Genomic DNA, 21,374 nt, shown 5'->3' with positions numbered 1-21,374 from the left:
TGCTGCCAGCTCTGCTCCCCCTGCAGTTGCCTGCCAGTAGCGCTGAGCTCTGCCAGCGCCGGGCAGCTGGAAGGAGAGCAGCATTTTAGAAACATCGGTTCCTTGCTTGCGCCCAAAGCCCTGAAGCAGATCGTCAAAACACAGAGCTGCGGAAGCCAAGCTGGCCTGGTGAAGAGGAAGGAGGAGAATTTCTCATTGCTTAGAAATGACACAGCTACTCTTGTGAGAGTAGCTTAAGGCATGTGAGGTACTAAAACTAATCCTTTACTGGAGGACCGGGTCCTCTTTCTTTTCTACTTCCTAAGTAGTCTGAAAAGGGTTTTCAAGTTCTGCATCTGCACCTTTCCTGTTTTTAATGACATCTGAGAACTAATAGCGTGATTGCAAGAGCAAGGGCTTACGGTAAAACTCCACATTTGCCAGCCTGGTGTTAAATGCAAGAGCTGGATGGAAAGGATGACTATTCTTACTGCATCATATAATTTCCATCTAGAGGCTGGCCGTGATATTAAACTGCAAGGCTCAGAGAGGTGAGAAAGGATGCTGTGGGGATTAGTCATTAAGAGCAGTACCAGTGAGAACGGTGACTGCTAAGCCAGTGCCTTGCCTACCGGCTCTATGTAATCAGGAGTGTCTGATAACACGGTCTTGCTGAGAACCTGCAGTTCCTCTGATTTTTCCACACTGCCTGCTACAGCTGGATTCTCAGGCTGAAGAAAGTTAATGAAATCTGTCAATTCTGATGCCTGGAGAGACTCATGTGCCCAATGAATACACCTGCTGGGGATGCAGAGAAGCTGAATTATGCTATTTATGGCTCTCCCAAGCTGACTTCATAGTCCTTGCCTGCCAATCAACCAGGAGCCCTTCATGTGTCTCGCAAAATGAAGACCCAAATAAGTTATATCTAGGGCACAAAGCCTTCCAGAGGGATCTTTCCTCTGCCCTCTATTTGCAGACCAGGCTTTGAAAAAGCCAGCCTTTTGGAAACAGAGCCATGATCTGATCCTGGCATGAGTTGTCTTGAGCTGGATGCACTCCCCAGGCAGAAAGGCAGCTGTAAAGTACAGTTCTTACCGAATCTCCAAGTCCTTGCTTCCTGTTTTTATCCTAAGCAGTTCATGCTACCCCAGAGTCACAGCTCATATATGAATGAGTTTTCAAAGGGAGAAGTAATATCTTCCCGTGCAGAACTCTTGGGCCCAGCATTATGTCTGCGTCACAGATTCACAGGACGCATTGGGTTAGCAGTCACATCCAATGATTGTTCTCAGTAATTTTTCACTTCTCTGCATTCATAACTCAACTGGAAATTAACAATGAAGGTGAGTCGCTAGGGACGGGCAGTTATTGCAAATGGGCACTATGAACTACAGTGATTTCATCTGGGTAAATTGCTCATTCATCTGTGTTGACTTTCTAAATGAGAATGACTAGATTAGGAGGAAACATGATGAGATTTATTTCATTTTATAATTTACTTTTCTTTTGTCTTAGCCAGACAGCAGATAGTAATAGAAGACTAGGTTACAGTGAATATAAGTATCCATCAAATGACACAGTTCTAAGGTCTTTTTACTTCTCTGTGCCTGTTGACATAACTCACTTTACTAGGAACTCGAATTTCTTGTTACTGCCACAGCAAGGCTCATATATATTTAAACTCTTTACTTTCTGTTTTGCAACGCTAAGCATAAAGTAAGCAACGAAAATCAAATGATTGCCACAACAATCAAATGATCACTACCATATTCCTTCCCAGCTCATGATCAGATCTAATCCATGAGTAAATTGCTTCCTGGCCCTGCTGAGTGCTCATGTCCTCCAGTGACCTGATTTCTTGCCTTGGCGTGCTGATTTAGCCAGGAGGCCAGTCTGTCTGGTAGGCTTCATTTCTGATCTACGCAGCAAGAAGTTTCAGGAGGGTGACCTTCTATTAGCTTATTTGTGGCACATCTGTGCAAATCTCTCTATTCAAAATACTAGAGTCTGGCTGTTGGCACAGATTTGTGTAGCTTGAATTTATGGCTTACCTGTCAAAATAATTGAAGTATACCTTTAAAAGCTGGGAATACTTTCACTTTTATAATAGCCAGCCAGGAAATGAGGGTGGCATCACTGACTTAACATGGTTAAAAGAAAGCAGAAGCCAAACCGAGCTAACCTTGTGATTTTCATTTTCAAAGTGACTAATAATTTAGAGTTTATACACCACTTTCAGCCTTCATCCATGCATTCTGTGTTGGAGTTACAGAAAACCACTTCCGTCTTTTTTTCCAAAGGGAAAGGCAATGCAAGGAGTGTTGCAGCTGCAGTCACAATGTGGGTTCCCAGGCAGCCTTCCAGAAAGTGGTGTGTACTTCACTGACAACCCATTTTGCATCCCGAGCTCTGGGTCCTAACCTTCCATTTGAGCCCTGACCCATGTGTGTCTTGCTGATGCTGCTGAAGCCCAGAACTTGCATTACGACATTCCTAGCTGGGGTGCTAAGTCTGGCTCCTTGCTTCCAGCTGTCTGACTAATGAGGAGAGCAAACACCAGACTAGGCACCACATTTCACTTTTGCTGAGCACTCGAATCTCATAAGTTGTGGAGGAAGAGATACTAAATAAGTCTGAGAAGCGTCTGATTGTGTGTCCCTGGAGATTTGCTTTCTGAAACGTACATGTGGTTATAAAGAATGATTTCAGTGTGTACTGCATTAGGAAACTATGGTTGAGTTTTGGCTTACCCACCTAGTGTAAAAGCAATGCATTTAGCCCTGTATGACCTTAAGTAGGACTTCTAGGGTCAGTTATTCAAGGCATTTTGGTCTTTGAAGATAACAGCAAAAGTCAAAGGTCTGGCTGAGATTTTTAAAATTGCCTAATTCACGCTGAACTGAATGTGATATCTGGGACATAGTTCTTCAAGGCTTAATTCAAAACTAGTGGGAGTCATGCTATTGACTTGGGTGTGTTTTATGCCAGTCGCTTTCTCCTTTTTGAGCTTCATTTTCTCATCCATAAAATAAGAATAATTAACCTGCCTTTCATCCACCTTGCACTCTTTTGTCTGTGATCCCTAAGAAACATTTGGGACAATGAATGACTTAAATATATGCCTAATGACCTATTGAACTGAAGGCAGTGAGGTGTCTAAAACACAAAAGCTAGGCTATCTATTAAATGCTTGTGAAAGTAAGCTGGCCTTCAGAAAAAAAAAAAAAAGGTGATATTCAAACCAGAAAAAGTGAAGATCAACTCAAAAACTTTAATGGAAATTCACATTATTTCTCTTTTTGGCAGATGCTGCATCTGATGTTATTGCATTTCATTAGCAGGATTACAGATATCATTTCAGATGAGTAATATAATAAAAGAAAAGGCAATGAATCTATAGAGATGTAGCTTGAAGCAGAACTGGTCCTCTCTGCTCTCTGGGATATTGTTCCCAGCTGAGATTTACAGGACTCTAACAATGCATCACAAATGACATCCTATGTAAACAATTGGAGAACAAATGTGAGATGCTACTTAAATGCCTCATTAAGAAAAGGAAATTTCATAGCTAGATTCTTTGCTTTTCTTTCCTTTGCAGTAGATTTAGTTGACAGATCTAGATGAGAAACAACAAAATTTGTTTATCAGAATTGCCTGTTATTACTTACAATGTATCTTATTACAGTGCCTATGGCTCAACTGAGAAAAGGGCAGTACGAGGCACTATACAAGTAATCCAGGCCCTAGAGAATGTGCGTTCTCCGATAAAATGAAGAATTAAAGCCTACTGAACTGTTAATAGAAGATGCCAAAGTAGTTCTTGTTCTTAAAGTGTTCCTATATCAATTTAAACTCAGGTATTACATTTTTGTCTGAGCAACAGACTTCCAACCTGAACCTGGTGTTCATCACCACATTCATGTGGGCTTAAGGTTCATTCAGCAGGTCTTCATGATTGTGAAAAGAATCTCATGTCCATTAATGAGAGATGCCTATTGATTACGGTAGGGTATAGATCACTTCAGGCCTTCAAATATGCCCTGAATCTACATCAAGGTTTTCAGAGAGGTCCCCATGCCTTTGGGCACCAGAGTTGGGCTTTGCAAAAAGACCCAGTAGTTTCTTTTGGGAGGAGCTGCATGGAATGGGTCTGCATGAAACATGCCAGAGACGTCTTGTGAAAGAGAGCCAACAGGCCCTGGGATAGCAGAAGAGGAAGCAAACCTCCCGTGATAGAATGAGAGGAACCTACCTCCTCCTTGGACAGCTTCAGGAGAGTGATGAATATAAACCAACAAGGTCCATGGTTTCTTACCTGCTCAAGAGGTCACAGCAGAGGCAGCAGCTCTTGCTGCTAGGTTCAGATTTTCCCCTGGGTTTGCTTTGTGACAGTGACTTGTTTTCCATTCATTTACTCTTTCTCTTTTGATCCCAGCTTGCCTATTTATTTATTTTCCTCTTTGGGCATAGAGGGAAAGAAAGTCTAAGAACAATCAAAATAAGAAATCTTTCAAATAAAACTTGATATTTACCATTATTTCAAGTTAATGAAAGCAATGCATCAAAGACAAGAAGCTGAACAAATGATTTACAATAAAAATAATGTGATAGAGGGGAGTTCTGCCTCTTTCTAAATTGTCCCCACATTACAATGATCTTGAATATATTTGCTGCTGGAAATAATTCACCATTGAAATAATTGACATGCGAGGTATTCTGGGTCTGCAGCTCACTCATAAGCTGTGCTCATATAAAACGTGGACAGGCCTTGTTTGACTCACATTGTTACTAGTGTAAGTTAGGTGCCTAATTCTAAATGCTCTTTGCACACCTACCTCTGTATCCCAGTCTTTAGTTCTTTATTTCATTTATCCCACCATTTAGTTCTCTCCAGCATGCAAGGGAAAAGTATTTGTCCTCTGTCATAGAGCTGAGGGAGGAAGAGCAGTTTCACAAGCTTTATGGCAGTGCTTCAGAGGCACAGAAGCCTCTGCTTAACTTAATTAAGGTGCTGGGGTGGGAGAATTAAACCAGCCCAAATAAACTTCTCTCAGGAAGGACGCAGGAGCATGACAGGGCCTGTGACTTGCCTGCTGGTGTCTGATCTGCTGCCAAAGCAGGGCAGCTCTGTGCTGCCTCTTCCTCATGGCCCATGGTGAAGCTACAATTTAGCCTTCTTATTAGCGAGGATTAACTTTTAGCGTGGTGAATTTACCAATGAATTTATGAGGATTTAATTTGCACAAAGGAAGAAATCATGTCAGTTCAAATGTGTTCATTTAGTCAGTGATAGCATTGGTGTGGTCATTAGATAAAAATATAAAGCACTGCTATTAGGGGGTTAGTGAAGGAACGCATCCTGATTAGATTAGGAGCTGGAGAAAGAGCTATCCCCTGGACAGTCAAATATTGAAATTATACCTCACTAGCATATTTTATTAGCCAATTGACTAGGAACGCTTTTAAAGAAACACAGCTAGGGCCTGGGGTAGGACTCTCCTCTGCCCAGTACACCTGGGGTGGAGGGATAAATGAGCTTTTGAGCCATCTTTGCCCTGTCAGCTGTGCTCGTTGAACCACCAGGTGCTTTCTGATGCTGCAACATAACTCAGCATGGCCCCAAGGCTGCTCCATGGCCCCCACACTGCGTTCAGGCAGCAGGCACGTAGCATGGGGTAAAGCAGCAGTCCCTCTGAGGCCTGGTGGAGCTCAGCAAGCACGCAGGGCGCTCAGCAGCTCATACAGGTGCTCAGCACCCCCGAGAGAGAAGAAGAGGGAGAGGTTGAGGGATGCTGTGGCTCCCTCGTCCTCACTGAATTTGAGTTTCCCGCCTGAGAGAGGCAAATGGCAGGGAAGGCCTCGGTGCAACTGCCCCGTCAGTTCTGTGCCCCGTGTGTAGCCCTGTGGAGAACTGCTGCCCGAATGTGCCCGACAGGCTTGCTAATTGTGGCAGTACCCAAAATAGAGCTTTCTGAAGTGAGGAGGCAATGACCTGTGTTATCAGTGCCCTGAAACACGGCCTATCACATCCTATCACATCACATCTTCATCATAAGGCACAGTGCTGGTTGGTTCTCTCACAAACTTGCATAGGCTGAACACGAGCAAAAGTTTTGAAAGAAAAGTCATTCTGAAACAGGCTTTTATATCTTATTACTCTTTTTTCTGAGACTGCAAGGACGTTCAGATACCTGTGTTAAATGCTCTGCTTTACTGCCTATGAAACCCTTAGGTGGGTTGGCCAATGCCACACATGTAAAGGTTTTTGAGCAGTTAAGGACACAGATAGATGATAAGCGATTTCATAAACCAACAAACATAAAGCTGCCTTTTTGAAAATCCCACGCTATTATATGAACAGGCAGATAGAGAAGGAAGGATATGTTGTAGTTCCGGAAACACATACACAGTTTGCCAAATGCATGTTCCTTAATGTGCAGTGTCTCATGTTTGGGTCACCCTTTGCATTAAGGCTTCTCTGACAGCTTGTAACGAGGAAGAAAATCCTGCGTGAGTTCTCACATCCCCCTGATACCTCAGCAATTATCTTTGTTATCCTATTCAAACTTGTACAGAGAGAAGAATCAAAGGCAAAGATAACTGCCAGAATTAAAACACTCAATCGGCATAAATTACTAAGTCACTCTTTTCATTGGCATTGGCACTTCAGAGCCAGGACCCAGACGTCTGCAAATAATATCAAGCAAGCTCCGTGCTATTTTAGTGCATGGATCACAGGGCGCAGTCCTCCCTGGGGGTCCCCTGCTCAAAAAACTCCCCAAACCCATTACGCAGAGCAGAGTGCAGTGGGTCCAGCCTCACCAACTGATCCCCACCACTGCCACAGGAGCTGCAGCACGATGCCCAGGAGCTGCTCGGGGCCAGGCAGTGTGTGCTGTGCTGCTGCAGGTGGGTGCTCTCAGCCTGAGTGCTGCTGCAGTGCCGCAGCACTGTGCATCCAGCAGCTCCTCACCTCCTCGCTCCGATTTAAGGGCATTCATTCCCTTATGGGAACATTGCTTCGAGCTCCATCATTGTCAGAATATCTGTTTGCTTGTTTCTCTGTATTCTGCTCTGTGGTTGTTATTAATGAAATAAAAGGTGAGCCTCATTCCCTTCCCTTGCCCACACACATTAATTTAAATGCAAATCCACACAGAAAGATCAAAATTAATTATACTTTCTGCAGCAGGCTACATGGAAAATTGAAATGCACAGGGCTGCCTTTTCTTTTTCCTTTCTATTTTATTTTATTTTATTTTATTTAAGAAACAATGTAGCAAAACTATTCAAATACATATATAAATGTTGCTTGCATGCTTGCCTGCTTTCAGTTTCTGATGCTTTTTGCTTGTCTAAATTTCTGGTTGTTTTCAGCACCAAGCTGTTTGAGATGGAAAATTGAAAGCTTAATCTGCTAGTGACAGAAATCGACCTCTAAATGACAAATAATATTCTGTTTGCCACTAATAACAATTGATCTTCATTAAGACAAGCTTTGCTGACTCTTAAGAAATTTGTCCATTATTGCCTGATCAGAATATAGCTAAAGTTTAATTTTTTTTTAGGAAAAAAACTCGCTGAGTGAGTGGCGGGAGGGGGGAGTGCTCTGTTCCTCGGTAGGTTCAGGCATTTGTAAAAGTTAGAAGTTGATGAAAATGTAGTCAGGTGAATTTGTGCTCCAGGGTGCAGTGCAGAGCCACGCAGGCTGGTGTTGCACAGCTGGACACAGTCACAGCTGCACAGCTGCTTCCAGCTAGATGGGGCTACCCACGTTTGTCAGATCCTGGGCGAGAAAAGCACAATTTTGACACTGTTTTTAAGGGAGTGCCCGCAGGGACTGATGTAATGTAGTACTCTGCTGTTAGAGCTGGTAGGTGTGCACTGAAACACCTCCAGGATCAGGCCTTGTGAGGATTTGTGAGGTGGGTGCTGAGGTAACAGCAGCTCTGAGCACAAGCAAACAGTGCAGACACATGACTTCATGTAGGAAAAATGGATGATCGTGGATTTTAAGCATCTAAAACCAAGGGGAATGGTCAAATGGACAGCTAAAAAGGAAGCACATGACCAGACACTTTGTCAGGCTGGGACTTACTTGCTTTGTAGGCTTTGGGAAGTGTGTTTGTTGTGCCTCTTGGGCAGATCTATCCATAACCTCTCTGTAGCACTGTTGGTTTAGCTAAGTACTGGAGGCGTCAGTTCGCCCTGCCCACAGCTTGCTCTCCATGTCCAAGCAGTATGTTTGTAGCTAGATGCATTCATGTATTATAAAAACAGAAGAAAGAAATGGAGGCTAATGATCAAATGGATTCTTTCTCAAATTTCAAGTAATTAAGAAAGCGGGTATTTGTGTAGGCATAGCAAGTAAAGATCAAGATGCCTTTGGAAAACACGTGGCCAAATATCATCCTCAGAAAACTAACAGGTAACTCAGGTAAGAGGAAAGAGAAGCTGAGAAAGAAAAGGGATTTATTTTTTTAGCCGTTAAAACCAACATCCCTTTCTTTCAGTGCCCTGCTGAGATTTTACCCAACAGGGCCCACTGGGTCTGCTCTTTGTACTGGCTTCCCATAAAAACACAGATCTAAGTCAAGATCGTGCTCCCTCCTAAAACACTCTGATACAGCATATCAAAGGTCCTGCTACAACGAAAAACACAGGCTAGCCAAAAGATCCCGGACGCAGCAGGTACCTTCTCAAGGACCTAGCAAGAGGTGGAAGCAGCATTTTGTTGTTCACCTGGCCCCCATAAGCTCAGTACGGTGCCAGGCAAGGACGGCTGTGTTGTACCTGTCATTTATTACAGGGCAAATAAACACAGTAATAACTTCAGGTACTTCCTGTCTGGGTCTTGTGGCCCAGCTTAGTTTTACTGTGGTTTCTTAGGTGTGCCTTGCTTACTGCCTTCATGCTCAGGACTCACTCAAGTGCACAGTGAATCCCACGCCCTTTTCTTCCGAACAAAAGCAGAAGGCCACAGTTCCAAGTCAGTTCAGCATCCTGCTTGCCTGTCAGCTCCGTGAAGCAAGGGTGTGCAAACTTCTGTCCAGCAAAGGCTGTGGCTATCAGCATGGTGATATCTCTGTACCTGCTTCCTTGGAAACGTCCCTGGGAGCGCTCACACGCGCCTGCTGCAGCCGAGAGAAATGATGTTTATGACCATTGCTGCTTGAGGTCACGGACTCGGAATAACTATATTTGTTCAGCATTTACTTTTCAAGGAAAGAGTCCAGCAAGTTACTTTCAAGATAATCTGTGTGTCAGTATGTCTGTCTGTCTCTATTTATTATGTACAAAAACACCATGCCCCCAGCAATGCATGAGTCTTTTTTAGCAACCTTTTATTACTGCAACACAGATACCAGATCAACAGTCTGGTTAAGGTGGCAGAGTGCATTTCAGCTGTGCTCAGTTCATACAGGAAGGTGCTGTTACCTTGCTCAGCTACTGCATGACCCTTTGCGATCATATAAGGGACTTCGGTACTGCAACGTTCCCCAAAATTTCCTATACTTCTGCAAATTTAAGCAGCATGCTGCTGCTGATTGATTATAGTAATTTTGTTGTTCATATCATCCTATTCATATCACAGCAGGTATTGCTGGTAATTATTAAGCCTATTTGTTATTAGAGATGCATGGGTGGTGAAAAACAATGAGAAGCAAACAATTTCACTGATAAAATTAGCTGTTCATGGAAAGTCAATCTGATAATTATCTCCAAACTATGTCTGTCAGCTCTGCTTGGCATTTCTTAGACTCCTTACCCCCCAGAGGAACAGCTTTTGCATGGCTGAGTTCTAAGGAATGCACCTAATTTCCCAGCAGGAGAGATCTTCATGATTTTTTTATTTATTTTTTTAACCTTTGCTCTCATATAGGTTCATGTAGCTTCATAAATACTACGTGACAAATAGGCATTTGAGCGTGTAATTTACTAAAGAACAGGCAATGCACTAAAGAATTTTTATGAAAAATAATAAAAATTAGTGACCCCTTCAATTTCATAATTATTGGAAAATACCTAGCACTTAGATTTCTTGGTTGTTAATTTTTCAAAACCTCCTGTCATATTTAAGCAGTGGAGCACACATTAAGGTCAATTTAAATCATGTGGATAAAGAGTACCCTTGCACGCTTTTAAAACTGTATATGGGCTGTTAAAACTGTCCTCAGCTCTTGTGACTGTCTGCTGATTCATTTACTGAAATTCTAGTAAAAATGCAGTGAAAAAAAACCAAACAGTGGGACCAACAGAGCTTGGTTTCCTGTGCATCTTTGCATGTATGGTACTGAGGCTGCCATTTTATTAAGTGTACAAGCAGTGCCTCTCCTTTTATGTCCAATATTATCAGGTGGCTATTAGCTGGAGATGGCCAAATTTAAAATGGCTGTTTTTATTTATTTATTTTTATATCCTTCCTTCTAACGTGTCAGCTTGCTTAGGTTTAAATTTTTGTTTTAAATACTGCCATGTACAACAAAAAACTTGGCTAAAATTAAATATTTTTCTTCACTTTCATATTTTAAATATAAAGAGTGAAGTCAGTGTTTACTTTCTTTACTTCAGTGTCACTTTCTAAGAAAATATCAACTTCTTGTGTTGAAAAAATTAAAATGCTTTAAATATTTTTACTTTTTCATAATGGATATATGTCTTTTTCTGTTTTGGACTAAAATATTCCACCAAGTTGGAACAGATTCCTGACAGAGAAGAAGGAATATGGTAAATGGCTTCAGAAGCATCATGAATTGCTTACATTTCCATAATAAAGGAAGCTTGCACGCATAGAACAAATGTTTTTTGAATCACAACAGTAAAAAAAATCAAGCAATTTGTGAATATCCTTTCAGCTGAGGAATGGGGCAAGTTTTCAAGTACCCATGTGCATGCATTTGGGGGTGATGGTTTTAAAGACAGAGACAAACATTCTATATCCTCAAGGATAAGTCTAAAAAGTAGAGAGAATCAAATAGGAGATGAAAAACCAGGAAGCAATTTCAATGGCTGTTTAAACACACTGCAAGATGGGTGAAAGAAGCCACAGCTATTCCACACAAATGCTAGAAATCTAGGAAATAGGATGGAGGAATCACAACATTGGCTAAATGGTTTGAACCATGATGGCCATTCTTATGTTCTGGCCAGCCTATGTCTGTTTTTTTAAGTTAAAACCAGTCTGGGATATAAGTGGGCTGAAAACTTAGTTATTTTTACAACCGTCTTCCAAGCGTGAAATGCTTAGCCAAAACCATAAACCCCAAATGGGGGAACTGAGCAGCTCTGCTGATCACAAGGAGCACACACGGAATAAATATAACCTCCCCAGTACCATGTGGAGCTCACAACTGAGCTCTGATGCACTCTCAAAATATTAGTGAGTAGATGATAATATGTGCTTGATCTTACACTCAGCAGGAGTTACAAGATAAGCTTCAGTCTCCTATGCTCTTGGATCACCATTAATCTCTACAGAAGGCACCAAAGGAGAGTGTTAATAAGAATAAACTGGGCAGTAAACCCTACTAAAAATAAATCCCTGGAAAAAAGAAAGCCTCCAGCTCCAGCAGGAAGCAAGGGGAGCTCTGCCAGATGTGGGAGTGCAGAGAGGCCTTCGAGCACCGCACACAGCTGCAGCTATGTCTCCGTCTTTAATGAGGGCTTGTTTGCTCTGCCTGGAGCATGCACTTTCCATGTGCACTTGTGAACTCCTCCTGACAGTAGGTGAAGCTCATCTGCCAGCTACTGCTGGCTCGAGGTATCAGAGAGAGCCATCGACTCCCTGTTTGACAGGCAGCAGCAAGATTTAACGGGGGTGATGATGAGACACTGTGGTTGGCTTCTTTGCACTACCACAAGAAAGCTCTTCTCCTACAGGGTTGACATGAATGTGTGCTTGCCAGAGCCAGGCTGGACTGGAATGGCTTCCCAAATTTCCAGACAGAAATCCAGAGTTGTCAGAGCCCTTTGGAAAATGCTCAGTCACGAGAAGAAGGCAGGTGGCAAGGGGAGCCAGGGTCCCCTTGGCTGACCGTCATGCAGTGATGAGCAGGCAAATTGCTGAGGCCTAGAAACGTGTGGGGTTTTCTCTTTGAAAGGAGTCTCTCATCAGGCTGGGAGAACAGACCAGCCAGAGCTCTGAGAGAGACCTCCCGAGAAAAGTGGAGTCGCACTTCCCTCCAGAAAGCAAGGCTGTTTTTTGCAGGATCCCAGGGCAGCCAAGACTCCAGAACAGCCTTGCTATACTCTGCGGCCAGTAAAGACTAAAAGCGAGAAACCTTTCTGTCCAGACTAAAACTGACATATGTACAAAAAGAGATGCGTTTGCACTTTGTCCCTCCATTCCATCTGCATAACATTTCCGCTTGACTTTAGCTAGTGGGCCCCTGCCAATATACAGAGCTGGGAAGAGACATCCTGACAGCTAACTCCAGGTCCCCCCAGCAAAACACACACAGCACCCCACAGATGGCCTGGAAACCAGACACGCAGTGGGGTAATGACAAGGTCACTGCAGACGAGCAGCAGCAAAGGCACATTCCCATCTGTCTAAATCTTTGAGTATGTTCAAAAATAATGGCGTGCTGAGGCTAGAGGACTGGAAATGTGGGATGATGTGCTTAAAACGCACAACCTCTGCTTGCCCTTGTGCAGATGAAGAGCCATACCTATAAGCACTTTGCCACAGGATCAGGTAAATTGGCTTTTATTGAAACATACTGTAAGATGAGTTGGGGGGGCTGAGGGGAAGATTCCAATTTAAAGCAGGTACATTGCATTTCAGGCTCCCAAATAACTATTGATATCTGCTGTCCTGGAGCAAATCATATCTTCCTTGACAAGTCAGACAGCTGCTCTTTCTCTATCTTCCTTTTGTTATCTTTAATAGCCATGAATTGTTTTGGTACCTTGAAAAAAAATGTTTGCGCCTTACTTGATGGATGTGCTTCGCCTCCTGCTATTAGCCCTGGTTCAAGGGGTTCATCTAATGCCTGTTCTTGCCTACAAAATTCACACTTAGCCCAAGTGCTTTTGAAATGGGAGTGTCTGGGTCGGTGCCGTGCACTATGTGTGCAGCCCCCCTTCCCCTCCAGCTGGAGGGGTGAACAAGCTCTCCTGACCATCATGGCACGTAGCATCATGGAAGCAACCTCTTGGGCTCATCTGGTCCACGCTCCTGCTGAGATCAGGGCCAACTTCAAAGTTATCTAAGATGACTCAGGGTCTTCCCCAGTTGAGTTTAGACCATCTCCAAGGAAGCAGATCCCACAGCTTCTCTGGGTAACTGTTCCCATGTTTGGTTACACTTATTATGAAGATTTTGTTCCATTTGTTTAAGGTACATGAATACTGGTATCTTAAATACAGCAATACCAACAATTGTAAGGTGGGTCTAAAGAAAACCACAGCTATATTTGACCAGTTTCACTCAGACTTTGAACTGAAGAGACAAAGCAAATTTTCTTCAGGCTATCTGCTGTCCTAAGGCACATCAAAAGAAATAAAGACAAGCATCATGGAAATGGCTGGGGGATGTCATAGCACAGCTATTCCTTCCCTTTCCTCTGTCACACTTTGCTGCCCCCAAAGCTCAGTCAACAATGTTGGCTGTGTAAGTTTTCCCAAGGATGCTCCAATGCCAAGCGTGCCAGATCAGCCCAAAAACCCTTCAGCAGCAAATCTGAAGCAGGAGGAGGAGGCAGTTAAAACTACGTTATGTCTCTTTACAATGCAAAGGAGGTGTGCTTACCTTGTCCCTTCAGCCAGCACAGCTACTGGGTCAGAGCCTCCTGCATACAGGCACTACACAGAGCTGAGTAAGTTAACAATTTGAATGGCCACAATCTTTTCTGCAGTCCTTCTCTGGCACTTACCCACTCGCTCTGGCATTGAGAAGCACAAATGCAGCTGGAGATCTGTACCTATTTGAACAAACTGACTGGTCTCCATCTAAAATCATCAAAGGGCACCTAATAACGACCTCCAACTGTTATTGTGCATTTATAGGAGCAGCCTTTAAACTAGACCATTTTAAAAGCTGCTTCTAGGAAACACCCATAAGGTGATGAGTATCATGGAAATCATATGTGACCTAGTATTAGCTACCCAGATGCCTCTGCTTTCTGTTCACTATTTGCCTAAAAGATTACCAACTGAGCATCTGTGATTAAGAAGTAGTGCTAGCTGTGTGTCCCTAGTCAGATTTTATATTCCTAAATGGGAAAAAACAACCCCCTATGGACCAGACTGTACAAAAAGCATCGTTCTGGGGGTAAAGGCTACACTGACAGATTTAATATGGTGTTTTGACAAATATATTAATAAATAGGGTCTTATTTATACTCCCCAGTAGTGTATGCACATTGTATTTTCCATGTACTAATGGAGCATTCAGCAATGAGACTGGCCCATTCAACACTGGACCTAGGAAAAGGGGTTTCTGCTTTACCTGTATGTGTTGTGCTGTGCATCCCTCCCAGCTCTGTTGTATTCTCCTTGTATAGCTGAGACCCAAAGAGAGGATTATTATTTTTTTTTACCTCATATTTGTATCCGTCAGCTAAAAAGAATACTAGCAAGAAGATAAATTTAGATCATCCACCATGAAATTAACAGCTGTGCTTTGTGATTTGAACAGGTCCCCAGTGGTACCCTTCCCGTGTTGGTCTGCAACTGGAACGCAGTAAGTTTTCATATGGATGTTAAAAAGACCCCTAACGTATTACTAAACCTTTGGCAAGTTATCCTCCTAATAGTATTACTCTCATGATATGTGTTAGTAGGTGAACTTTTAGTACTTTTTCATTAATTGATATAAATCATGAAGTTATTAGCTTCTTCATCAGTGCAGGAGTCTAATGGTTTTCATAACCATTGTGTAAAAATGTTTCAGAATACAGCATGTGCTCGGATAATGAAGACAAAGCAGTTCTAAAGCCATTCATGGCAAAATTCACCCATGTCAGTCCCTCACTGTGATTCCAGTTGCACTCCTTGTTCGCAGCCTCATCAGAAGATACAACTGGCCACAGGAGGCAGCCTCCTTTTTTGGGCCAGCACACCAGTTCTTGCTGGACATGGCCATGGGAGCTGTAGCTGCTGCTGACCAGGTGGCATTTGTCTGCGGACATGCAGTAGGGCAGAGCCCCAGAAAGTGAGATCTGAGCAGCTGGCAGAATTTGGCACCCTCCCTGACCTAAACAGTGAACAAACATATATCGAAAGGGAGATGCAATATGTAAATTAGAAAAGAGAAAGAAGTGTTGCAGCCATGGCAAAACCCCATGCCCGTGGCTGTTGGGGTTTCCTAATATCCAGCTCACCGCCTCTCTGAAAAAGAACCGTATCTTCCTATTTGATGTCTTTTCTCGTTCACTCCCGGTTCATTAGGACTGGGAACAGATGCCTCAGAGTGCTGTGAAAAGGAACGTAATGCTCAGATACACATGGTCTGCCTAGGTCTGATAGTTCACAAAGAAATCCTGGACTGGGAGCTTTTGCCCAAGAAGTTACATTCATCATGATGGTGCAACCTATTGTAAAATACCCTGAGAATGCAAATACTCAGGCAAAAACTATCAAAAGGCATCAGTGATCAAGAGGCTGTATAACATTGACTTTCCCATTAGTCTTGCAAGACAGAATGAAAAGTGATCTATGAAACTGTGTGATTGCATGGCATGTCTCTAATGATCTAGATGAACAGAGATAGCATCATAACAATTGCTGTGCATTGCTGCCCAGCAGCATGTCAGCCTAACGCTTTTGTTAAAAGGAGAGAAGAATAATTCCCATAGAAATGCTCTAAGCTGCTAACCTGGAGAATAAGGACCAAGTCACCAAAATAAATCACAATATAAGTTGTGCCTTTTACACGTAAGGCATAGGCACTAGAGGGCAATGCAAATTGAAGAAAATGGTTTAACTCCTTGACTATTAACAGGGCAGCCTACACGTTATGCTGAAAGGATCCACCGTGAGGATGTGTGCTGTTCATGTCATTTGCTCTTCCCTTTTTATCCTTACAGATGGGCCCTACCTGAAGGACTCTGTTAACATTCAAAGCCTTGCAGTTTCCTCCATCATTACACTGTATTTTACAGACCTGGGTCAGCAGGTTGGTTGGACTACAGTAAGTATGTTCTTGTAACAGTAAGCATGACACCTTAACGTACACTGTTTTAGCATCAAACTGCTCCAACTTCCTCAGCCTGCCCTTCCCTATGTCAAATAGTGTAATTACTGTATCAGCAGTCAAAGCAAAATTAAATTGGTAGTAAAACAAGTTATCATCATGATAACTCTAACATTCTATTAAAGATTAGAAGGTGGACGTAACAATATTGCCTGAGGAAAAAAAGATCAATTTTTAAAAACATTTTTAACTTATCCAGGGTTTATATGCCTGTGTAGGACCTGTAGCCAAACGTACTCATTTGCTGCAAGGCTCCTCAGCTTTGAAATGATATTAACAAATAAATAAAATATGGATTTCTGGTAAGCCTGTTACTAAAGCAGGAAAATTACTGCATGGGACTCTCCTACAGCAATGTCCTACAGTGGGTCACTATGGGTTTTATTAACTTGTATTGCTACAAGTTGCTTAATAGAGTGGACATGCTATTACACGGCTCCTTTTCAATTAACCAGTACAGTCAAGGTGGGTGTTTCTGCCAGAATTGCTTCTGACTTCGGGAAGAAACAGTTTCTGGATCAGCACTATGAAGTCACATATCCATCTGTCCCGCTCAAGGTCACATTCATTTCTTACTAGCCAGGGTAGCACGTAGCCCCTAGCAGCACAGTCTCTGGGAGGCTTTAACCCCTAAGAGTAAGAATGTGACCTATATCTATCTTTCCCAGCTCCAGTAGAGGACCCAAACCTCCAGGCTTTAACAAGCAGATTACATCAGTGGAGTTGGAGCATCTCATGCTCCGTGACCTCTACCCGTTTAGAGATCTGTGTGTTTGCCAAGGCTTAGGCTTTGTCCCACTGATTTCCATGCTGCCATACTAATTAATGCTAGTTGAGGTCCTGTGTCCCCCTCACCCAAAACATCTCTGCTCTAGCAATTTAAAATATCCCTGACGGAAAAACAACTGTGGAATTTCCTTGAAGAGCAAAAAGTGTGAGTAGTGTGGCCTCTTGTTTGCTGCAACTAAGTAATCTGCACGAGCCTTATTTTTATTTATTCTCTCCTTTCCCGGTGGTTTATGTAGCCTAAGACAGTAACATAACTAAAGCTTAATATCCCATTATAAATAGTGCAGTTATGACTAGGCACTGATACTGCAGGCAGTGGCATTTTTTTTTACGATTTGATCTGTGTGTGCAGAAAGTTGACTCCACAAGTTTCTGAATACTCACCTTACCCCATTCTGTTCCACATTCCAAATCGTCTCTGTTCTCGGTGGGAGAAATCTTCCTGGCCACATCATTTAGTTTAAACAGTGGAGAGATTTTATTGCTAGTCTACAGCAATAGAGAAAAAATTCATAAAAGATTGTATTTTAACAATAGCAATTAAGAATGTATTTGCACACAGGATGTACAGTTTTACTGCTATTTTTGCTGTGCATAGAGCTCCCATTCAAACCCCCTTGCTGTTCCATCAGATTTATGCACACAGGGAGGGACACTTATGATTTAAAGGGTTGACATTTAAATAAACAAGGCACAGAATAAAAATATTCTTATCTCATCAGCAAAATGATAGCTGAAGTACAAAGGGCCACATTCAGTTCTGCAATCTAAAAATAGGCATAGGAGCATATGGAGATGTGCTGTTGCTCCAAGGGATGATGCATTGGGCATGGATCTTGCTGGGGGAAAACTAAGCACAGAGGTCTGTCTGCTGGGGCTTTTCACCTCACTGGGGTCATACCTGAGATGCCCACTTGAGGATCAAGGACACCAAGTCCTTCAGTCTTGGGGATTTAAGCACAGAAGAGGAGCTCATGTTTTTCAAAAGGTAGGGGCTAGGGGAAAGGGCTACCCACTTGCACCTCCTGGGAGCAGTACCCTCTTGCAGGCATGTTGTAAAAGAAAAGGCGATGCTCTTGTCTGTTCCCAAGTGAACACAGTTTGGGTCCCTAAGTCTAGGAGCATACATCTCTGAGTCAGGAAACCTCACTTTCTCTTGTGGGGCATGCATGGTCTCTGATTTACAGTCCTTGGCAGACATCACCTTGATGACTCAAGGGCCTGTTGTCTCCTGTTGCCTACTCTCTTAAGTGTTGCCACTTGGTAGGATGCTTCCTTCTCAGCCGCTGCCTTCTGAAAACGCGGTTGCACGGTGGCTGTGCAAATAGGTTTGGTTTGTGCTGTGAAAGGCCAGACATCCCCTGGGCTCAGGTTGCACCCCAGCCCTGATGGGCTACCCAGATGCCAACGAGTTCCAGTGGCTGAGTTGCTCTGAGGAAGAGAGGAAAGACAAAGTGGTGCGAAGGATTTACGGTTGTCCTCTGCTGGAGCAACTAAGCTCTGACTCTCTTGAGAATGAAGCCCTTTCCTGGGATAACGTGGGTATAAATCCAGCCTCACTTGGCTCTTTTAGAAGGATTCAGACCCTCAAGGTGCATCCCTAGAAAGCTATTTAGGGAGAAAAAAACTTTCCTTGCATCATAGATGTTGTTAGAACTGTCCCTTTCATCTGTCTTCTTTTTAATAAAACAAATATTAGCAGAAACACCTAATTTGCTTCTGCACAAGCTTTATCTATTCCCTTACTCTGGGAATTGATACAGTATCAATGATATACCTGGGTGGCATAATTGAGGTTTGCTGACTGATCTGCAGAGAGATGAATGAGAGCTGAGTGTACGGATCTCTTCTGTATGCTCCCTGCAAAGCCTGCACCCCCAGAGGTGTTTGAAATTCCCAGCACTGTGGTGATGGCTTCTTATTTTAGATTTCTGTCCAATATGGGGCCTAAGCATGTTTGACAGAGATCTTTTTTTATATACTGTAATGCAGCATGTGACTTTTGAAACATGGTTGGCATTTTACCGCTACAAACGCGTACAGCTGCTGTAGTCAAAAGGAAAAAGAAAGCCATTCTTCCTGCCGAAATTCAGACTGGTGTTAAAGCTTTCCCTGTTTGAACAGTGATTGCAGCTTCTGATTTATCAGCTTCTGTTGTCTAGTTGCTATCCAGGCAGGCTACCAGAAGGATCAAAATAGAACTGCGAAAACAACACGGAGCTGTGAAAAATATATTATGCCTCCAAGTCTGTGAATTTTTTAAGAAAGATTAATCCTGAAACGCAGTGCTTCAGTAAATATTTTTTGTAACCGAGTTAAAATTAGGGATTGCTTAAATACTTTGACTCTTGGGAGCCTTAAAATACTGAGGCTGGCAGCAAAACTGCTCCATTTGCTTATCCTAGTTCCTTAGGTTGTACATTTTTTTGCTTTGTGTTTGCACAGCCCTCCCCTTCCTGCCCCCCACTTGCATGCACAGTTACCATTTCAAAAGACTTCTGCTACTATAAACCATACAGCTGGCTGAAAAAAAAAAAAGGAACCATATTTAGTATGTTTAAGATTGTATTTTACATATTTTTCATGAGGTGTGCCTGTTTTCTTGGGGGTAAAGGCAGTGCTCCAGGCAGCGTGGTCCTCTACTTTTACTCACATAGTAAAAAAGGTTTTTTTTTTTTGCCCTGTCGGTGTGGGTGGGTGATAAATAGGGGAGGAGTAATTTGCTGTGACCATGGCTGAGAGCAAGGAGTTGGTCTTGTGAATGTGGAGTAATCTCATGAAGTCTGTGGGATGAGGGGATATGAAGCAATTTATGAGTATCAGTGGGTTTGAAAAAGAGGTTGCCAAACTACTGTAGACTCCTTTTCTTAGCCTCCTCTACACCAAAATCAGCTCTGAGCTTCTAGTGGGGAAGCTTAGGATGCTTTCCCTAACTCAGCAACAGGAGAAGAGAATTTGGTAAAAGTTTATATCCTCCTCATGGGATTTAATAAGCAGTACAGACAATTAAAATTTAAGAAAAAAGACAGGATCTGAGGAATTTGGAGGAGTGGGAGGGCTGGGAGTCCCAGCAAACTAGTGGGTCAGTGTGAAGAAGACAAATGTAAGAATACTCATATGATTATTGCTTTGGAAGGAATTTGGGATCAAGGTAGGAGAGAGAGCTGAGGATCTGCAGCATGTATAGGTAGAGAATGTATTTCTCACTGGAAACATATTAGAGCTTGTGTATTTTGGGGCCAATTCACATACTGTTGTGGGACAGGACTCTTCCAACTGAGTAATACTTTCATAGAAGTGTGGGAAAGACTTGGCAACAACGCCCAAGAAACAGAACATGTGACTCTGTGTAAATCCTTGAGCAGCTTAAGAATGACTGCAGCATAAACTGCCAAAGAAATTTCCCAAAACTTTTTTGATTGCTTAAACTCTTGGATCAATAGAGAATTTGATCACAGATGATCTCCAGGAAAAAAAAAAAAAGTCATTATTTCCTCTACAGCCACTTTTCCAACTATAATTATTTGTAACACAAAGCACCTCCGGTTTACAGCTAACAGTTTGTACTTGGCAGAGATTTCTGCTTGAACACACAATATTGCACATGGAGAGAATCGCTCTGCCTTGGTACAGCTGGCCAAGTCCTGAGCTGATCAGAGTCAAACGCTGCAAAACACTGTAACCTTTCACAAAGACAAACTACATACATAAGATCGGTCTTATTTTTCATTTAATTAAGCCTAATAGTTTGCAACCTCCAGGGTTATCAGGAGAGAACAGCTTGCATTTGGCTGATTTCTTGCCATAGTTTTATATTATTTATGCCTTTCCTTGGGCCACATACACTTTTGGCTCTTTGTTACTGCCCAGTGGCAGCGTGAAGTGAGCTGATAAGGCAAGAGGAGACCTCTCTTTTGCTGAGGCTGCCCAACTGGCTGATTGGGATTGCTCAGCCTCTGTTTCTAGTAAGGCAAACAGCACTGCAATTTTATCTCCTGGTCTCGGCAACAAATGCCACCAGCTCACGATGAACCATGCCAGAATATCCATCCTTCAGGAGCCAAAGGGAGCTAGGAAGCTACTAGGAAAACTAAATCTAAGAGAAACGAATGTTTTAGCTGCTGTTGAGCAGAGCACTGGCTGCATAACCCATGTATTGCTGTTCATAGTAATACCCTGGAGTTTTTACTGCTTAAAGTCCGCAGTGAAGGTAGAGAGAATTCAATAAGCATAAACAGAGCAAGCTGGTTTATTTTTTTTCAGTTATACACACCTTGAACCAATTCTGCTACTAAAGGAGCAAGGGATACTCAGTGTATGGTGCTGATAAGTATAGACCCTGTCCTGGGTGCATGCGGAAAAACAAGGCACATTGACAATTTGTCAATCTTTACACATATTTGTG

The 21,374-nt window shown here is 42.7% G+C and overlaps 2 protein-coding genes across 16 annotated transcripts in view; one reads left to right on the top strand and one right to left on the bottom strand.

Moving 5' to 3' along the window:
- Positions 1 to 21,374, bottom strand: part of LOC308195061 (uncharacterized protein) — a 535,750-nt gene that overhangs the window by 35,073 nt on the left and 479,303 nt on the right. For 11 of the 12 annotated variants that reach the window (XM_080591886.1, XM_080591888.1, XM_080591891.1 and 8 more), the window contains 2 exons: positions 17,871 to 18,400; positions 17,359 to 17,458 (listed from right to left, as the gene is read on the bottom strand). In XM_080591886.1, the coding sequence (XP_080448012.1) occupies positions 17,359 to 17,458; positions 17,871 to 18,170 (400 nt within the window). In that variant the 5' untranslated portion in view covers positions 18,171 to 18,400. The remainder of the gene's footprint in view (positions 1 to 17,358; positions 17,459 to 17,870; positions 18,401 to 21,374) is intronic. The other variant, XM_080591884.1, reaches the window with a different exon arrangement.
- TECRL (trans-2,3-enoyl-CoA reductase like) overlaps positions 1 to 21,374 on the top strand; it is a 67,921-nt gene that overhangs the window by 25,202 nt on the left and 21,345 nt on the right. For 3 of the 4 annotated variants that reach the window (XM_080591876.1, XM_080591878.1, XM_080591875.1), the window contains 2 exons: positions 14,624 to 14,668; positions 16,014 to 16,117. In XM_080591876.1, the coding sequence (XP_080448002.1) occupies positions 14,624 to 14,668; positions 16,014 to 16,117 (149 nt within the window). The remainder of the gene's footprint in view (positions 1 to 14,623; positions 14,669 to 16,013; positions 16,118 to 21,374) is intronic. The other variant, XM_080591877.1, reaches the window with a different exon arrangement.

The sequence above is a fragment of the Anser brachyrhynchus genome (assembly GCF_964034855.1).
Source record: "Anser brachyrhynchus genome assembly, chromosome: 4".
Lineage (NCBI taxonomy): Eukaryota > Metazoa > Chordata > Aves > Anseriformes > Anatidae > Anser > Anser brachyrhynchus.
This window is presented reverse-complemented; position numbering and strand designations above follow the sequence as displayed.